At 37.7% G+C, this 4,482-nt stretch overlaps 2 protein-coding genes across 2 annotated transcripts; both read left to right on the top strand.

Annotated features, from left to right (window-relative positions):
• Window positions 1-1,585: 1,585 nt before the first annotated feature.
• PHYBLDRAFT_153647 (hypothetical protein) lies at window positions 1,586-2,747 on the top strand (the record flags this gene model as incomplete). Its single annotated transcript, XM_018433214.1, has 5 exons — window positions 1,586-1,639; window positions 1,712-1,804; window positions 2,127-2,264; window positions 2,375-2,429; window positions 2,491-2,747. 5 exons carry the CDS (start codon window positions 1,586-1,588, stop codon window positions 2,745-2,747), a joined length of 597 nt encoding a protein of 198 aa, XP_018283300.1.
• Window positions 2,748-2,965: 218 nt separating this feature from the next.
• Window positions 2,966-3,723, top strand: PHYBLDRAFT_153648 (hypothetical protein; the record flags this gene model as incomplete). Its single annotated transcript, XM_018433215.1, has 3 exons — window positions 2,966-3,274; window positions 3,346-3,399; window positions 3,601-3,723. 3 exons carry the CDS (start codon window positions 2,966-2,968, stop codon window positions 3,721-3,723), a joined length of 486 nt encoding a protein of 161 aa, XP_018283301.1.
• Between the last annotated feature and the right edge of the window lie 759 nt (window positions 3,724-4,482).

Consider the following 4,482-nt stretch of genomic DNA (forward strand, 5'->3'; position numbering starts at 1 on the left):
GTTGTTTATAAGATCAAATGCCAAGCTAATAAACTAGTTAGGAAATCCATAAAAGAGACTCACAAATATGGATTCTGCACAAGTTTATTGTGAATATTAGAGCCTGTCATTGTCAAGTCTTTGTTTTTAGATAACAATTTGGCAAGATAACAACTCTGTAAGCTTTAAACATTGGCCACTACAAAAAGAATAAAATGAAAAAGATTTCTGTGTACAATTATAGCTAGAAAAGCAAAAAAAAAGATGATTGACTTCAAAACATAACTTGTGATTTTTCCCATATATTAAAGACATGCTTTAAAGTTTTCAAATAAAGAATGTAAATTGATAGTACTAACATTGCCAAGTATTTGCAATCGTGCAATCCAAGAGACTAAAACTCATTGGCATAATGTTTTTTATTCAAGTAGAATACAGCTAGTAATATTGATGAGCATATATTGTTAGCCAAAATTATAAATTATTTTCACAAAAGCACTATTCAATTGTATATCCAATCTGTTTTCTTTCAAAAAAATAAATAATAAATAGACACCTGCTTTTTATGCATGTACAAAATAAAAGCTACTTGGGTGTCTGCTTAAAATTAAACTTGGAGAAGATATAGTATGTTAAAGCACTAGCCTTGAGATTTTATTTTTGTAAGTTATAAGAGACTTGAAGATTTGGGATAATATTGTTATACTATATATATGATATACATTTTTATTAAAGGTGCATATATATATATATATATATATCTTTTTATTACAAGAATAAATTGTATTATCCAATACACAATCTATAGGGATTTCTATCGCTTAGAGTACATTAATATAATACATATAGAGTAAATAAAAGAAGCCTAGTAAGAGATAGAGAGAGTCTTTATATACTGAATATATAAAAGAATCGATTCGAGAGTAGCAGCAAAAGGCACTCTTTAAATTAATAGAAATATATTTTTTATAAAGGTGATTTATCAACTTACATAAAAGTGCTACGATTGGGCGTACTCTTACACTTGTTTGATTAGCAGAAGCACACTATCAAAATGCTTCAAAATATTATTATTTTATAAATAATAAGCCAAATAACTATAGCCATTTTTTATGTCTTGTATGTTTTGTATTCTTTACCAAACACCTCTTGTCTTGGTGTGCTTGCTTTATTAACTTCATAAGTAACTTGGTAACCTTTGAAAGGAAGCAAATAGGGTGAGAGAAAATATGAAACGTGTGATACATACCTGTATAAATGTATATATATTTGGTTTCCTTGTTTGTACTTAGCCTGTTTATTTGCATGACTCCCCCCCTTATCTTTTATATCAGGACGGTCTTAATTTTTCCGAAAACGCCTTTCAAGGCCTGGCCTTTATAAAACAGTAGATACATTTAAAGGATACTACAATATAGCACTGCAAAAAGTAAGAGTATGGGTACTGAATGTAAGAGTTGGAAAGAAAGACCAGTGTTATATTTTAAAAGGGCCTTCTGTTTTCATTTTTCAACTTGTGTATATACAATATTATACTCAGGTACTTTCCCTGAAAAGTATTTGTAGTGACGAAAACAAATGATCAGCGTGACCAACACCACACAAGATGCATCCATCCATCCATCCTCCTCCCCCTATCTCCCCCAATCTTTTGATTGATGTATACTTTCAATGAATTTTATTGGACTAAAGTGAGGGAGGCGTCATCATCTCCCCATTTCTGTTTTTATAGCTAGAGAAAAATTTTCGCGTCTTTTGGTTTTCCTTTTTTCCCTTTTTCTTTGTACTGGCCGTGTCTACTGGTGGAGACGATGGAGAGCTTCTGGTAATATATGGGTTTATGTCCGGCCGGTCATCGTTTATACACAGAAGCCAAGAGGGTCTTCCGATAGCCATGCTTCTTTTCTTATGAACGGCTAGCCAGATCACTTTAAGATAAGTATATGATTTTTTACGTTATGTGCGATGCAACTTTGAATACTAATTAATCAAAGCCTGTGGAGTAGGCGACTGTAAGAGTTCAAAAGACGTTCATAAAGCCTTGGCAATATTATTTTGTTAAGCTTGTTGAGCTGATTTTGGACTCTTACGACCGACCGCTCTCTCTTTTTGTTTCTTTCTTTCAAAAGGGCCCGATGGAGTAGTAGCCACGGGTCAACCATGGTCTATCGAGCAAGTCCACAAGCGCGCGTGTAGCGTGTGAGCCCGTTGTCCGTATTCCTGTGTATTACTGGTTGCTTTCTGTTGTCTCTTCTGGTGGGCGCGGCTGGTACCATCTTTTTTGGGTTAGTTCCCGTTGCTTGTTCCCTCCCGTTGCTTGTTCCTTCCCTATGCCTTCCACGGCGGTCCATGTTATTTGAAAGGTACTGTTGCTTGTTGCTTTTTTTTTTGTTAGTCTGTTGCTTCCGCCAGTGGGACTTTTCTGCCAGTGGGTTTGTTGCTTCCCACTGGTAGGCCCTTTCCTCCTACCAGTGAACCTGTCATCTCTCGCCAGTGGACCTTTTTATATAGCCGCCAGTTACCGGTTGCCGGTTGCCAGTTGCCAGTTGCCAGCCGCCCATTTTCCTTCCACTGGCGGGTCCATTTATCTCACTGGTAGGAGCCATTTATCCCACTGGTCGGACATTTGCTTCCTGTTGCTTCCTGTTGCTTCTGCCGGGGAACTCGATGGTTCCATTTCTGCCGCAAAGGTGTCGGCTATGTCGTGTCCTCAAGACACCTCGTCAAAAGCCGATAAGGCTCACCAGAAGCCCAACAAGGGCGCCTAGAAAAAGGCTACACCAGCCCATAAGAGAGGCCAAAGTATGCGCCAGAGCAAAGACCAATCAGGCCTACAAGACAGGCTAATGTAAGTGTCAGGAAAAGGACCAAACTATCTCAAGACATAATCTAATTGTTTTTGTATTGTTACAATGCAGGCTCCAAGTGCGCACCAGATAAAGGGCAAACCGGCCCACAAGAAAGGCCAAAGTATGTGCCAGAAAAAATGGCACGCCGGCCCACAAGAAAGGCCAAAGCATGTGCCAGAAGAAAAGGGCAAACCGCCCCACAAGAAAGGCCAAAGTATGTGCCAGAAGAAAAGGGCAAACCGCCCCACAAGAAAGGCCAAAGTATGTGCCAGAAGAAAAGGGCAAACCGCCCCACAAGAAAGGCCACAGTATGTGCCAGCAAAAAGGGCCAACTAGCCCACAAGAAAGACCACAGTATGTGCCAGCAAAAATGGCTAACTATCCTACAAGAGAGGCCAAAGTATGCGCCAGAGCAAACATCAATGCGGCCCACAAGAAAGGCTAATGTAAGTACCGTGAAAAAGGGTGAGCTATCTCAAGACATAGACTAATCATTTTTTGTATTACTACAACACAGGCTCCAAATGCGCACCAGAGAAAAAAAGGCTTTTCAGAGACCCTCAAGGTCACTGTCAAGATTCAAAGCCAAATCAAGATAGATAGTCAAAAAAGAAAAGAAGAAAAAGAGAAAAAAATATATAAAAAGAAAATGAAAAGATACAAAAAAAAAAGAAAAGAAAAAAGAAAAGAAAAACAACCAGAACAATATTGACCAGAAAAAATTGTGCTCACAATTATCTCTCTATCTCAGATCAAACCCCATAGTCACTAGTACAATCTCCAAAATAGTCAAGCCAAGGTCCATTGCTATGTCCAAGTCCAAGTCCAAATCCAATTCCAAGTCTTGTCCAAGTCCAAGACCAAATGTCCAAAAACTGTCCAAGTACTGTTCTAGTACTAGTCCTAGCACACAAACATATACAAACAAATAGAGAAGTACACAATTAGAGAAGTAGACAAATACATACACACACAAACACACACAATTTCTATTTTTCTATTTCTTTCTTATACACACACACACACACACACACACACACACACACACACACACACACACACAAATACACACACACAAATACACACACACATACACATAGTCATAGTCATAGTCATAGTCATACAAACATACATATACACACTTATATACATACATATATACATACAAAAGTAGAGGCGCATTTCTATCAAAGTCCAAAATCTGGGTTGTACCTCCAAGTCTCAAGGCCAAGTCGATTTCCAAGAAGGGGTCCAATGCAAAATTCCAAAAGCAAGTTCCAAAAAAAAAACCAAAAACCAAAAATCAAAAATCAAAAACCAAAAATCAAAAACCAAATCCGAACTTGAGGCATATACTAAGTCCTCCACTTCAAAAGGATCAAATCCAAAAACCGAGGCGTAGACCAAAACCTATCAGAAATGATCAGGCACATTAAGTCCTCCACTCCAAAAGGATCAAATCCAAAAACCGAGGCGTAGACCAAAGCCTATCAGAAATGATCAGGCACATTAAGTCCTCCACTCCAAAAGGATCAAAAGAAATCCGACCCTGAGGCCTATACTAAGCCCTCCTCTCTCTCTCAAAAAAAAACAAAACAAAAAAAAAACAAAAAAAAAAGCAAAAAAAAAAAGCAAAAAAAAAAGCAAAAAAAAA

The sequence above is a fragment of the Phycomyces blakesleeanus genome (assembly GCF_001638985.1).
Source record: "Phycomyces blakesleeanus NRRL 1555(-) unplaced genomic scaffold PHYBLscaffold_47, whole genome shotgun sequence".
NCBI classification, from domain to species: domain Eukaryota; kingdom Fungi; phylum Mucoromycota; class Mucoromycetes; order Mucorales; family Phycomycetaceae; genus Phycomyces; species Phycomyces blakesleeanus.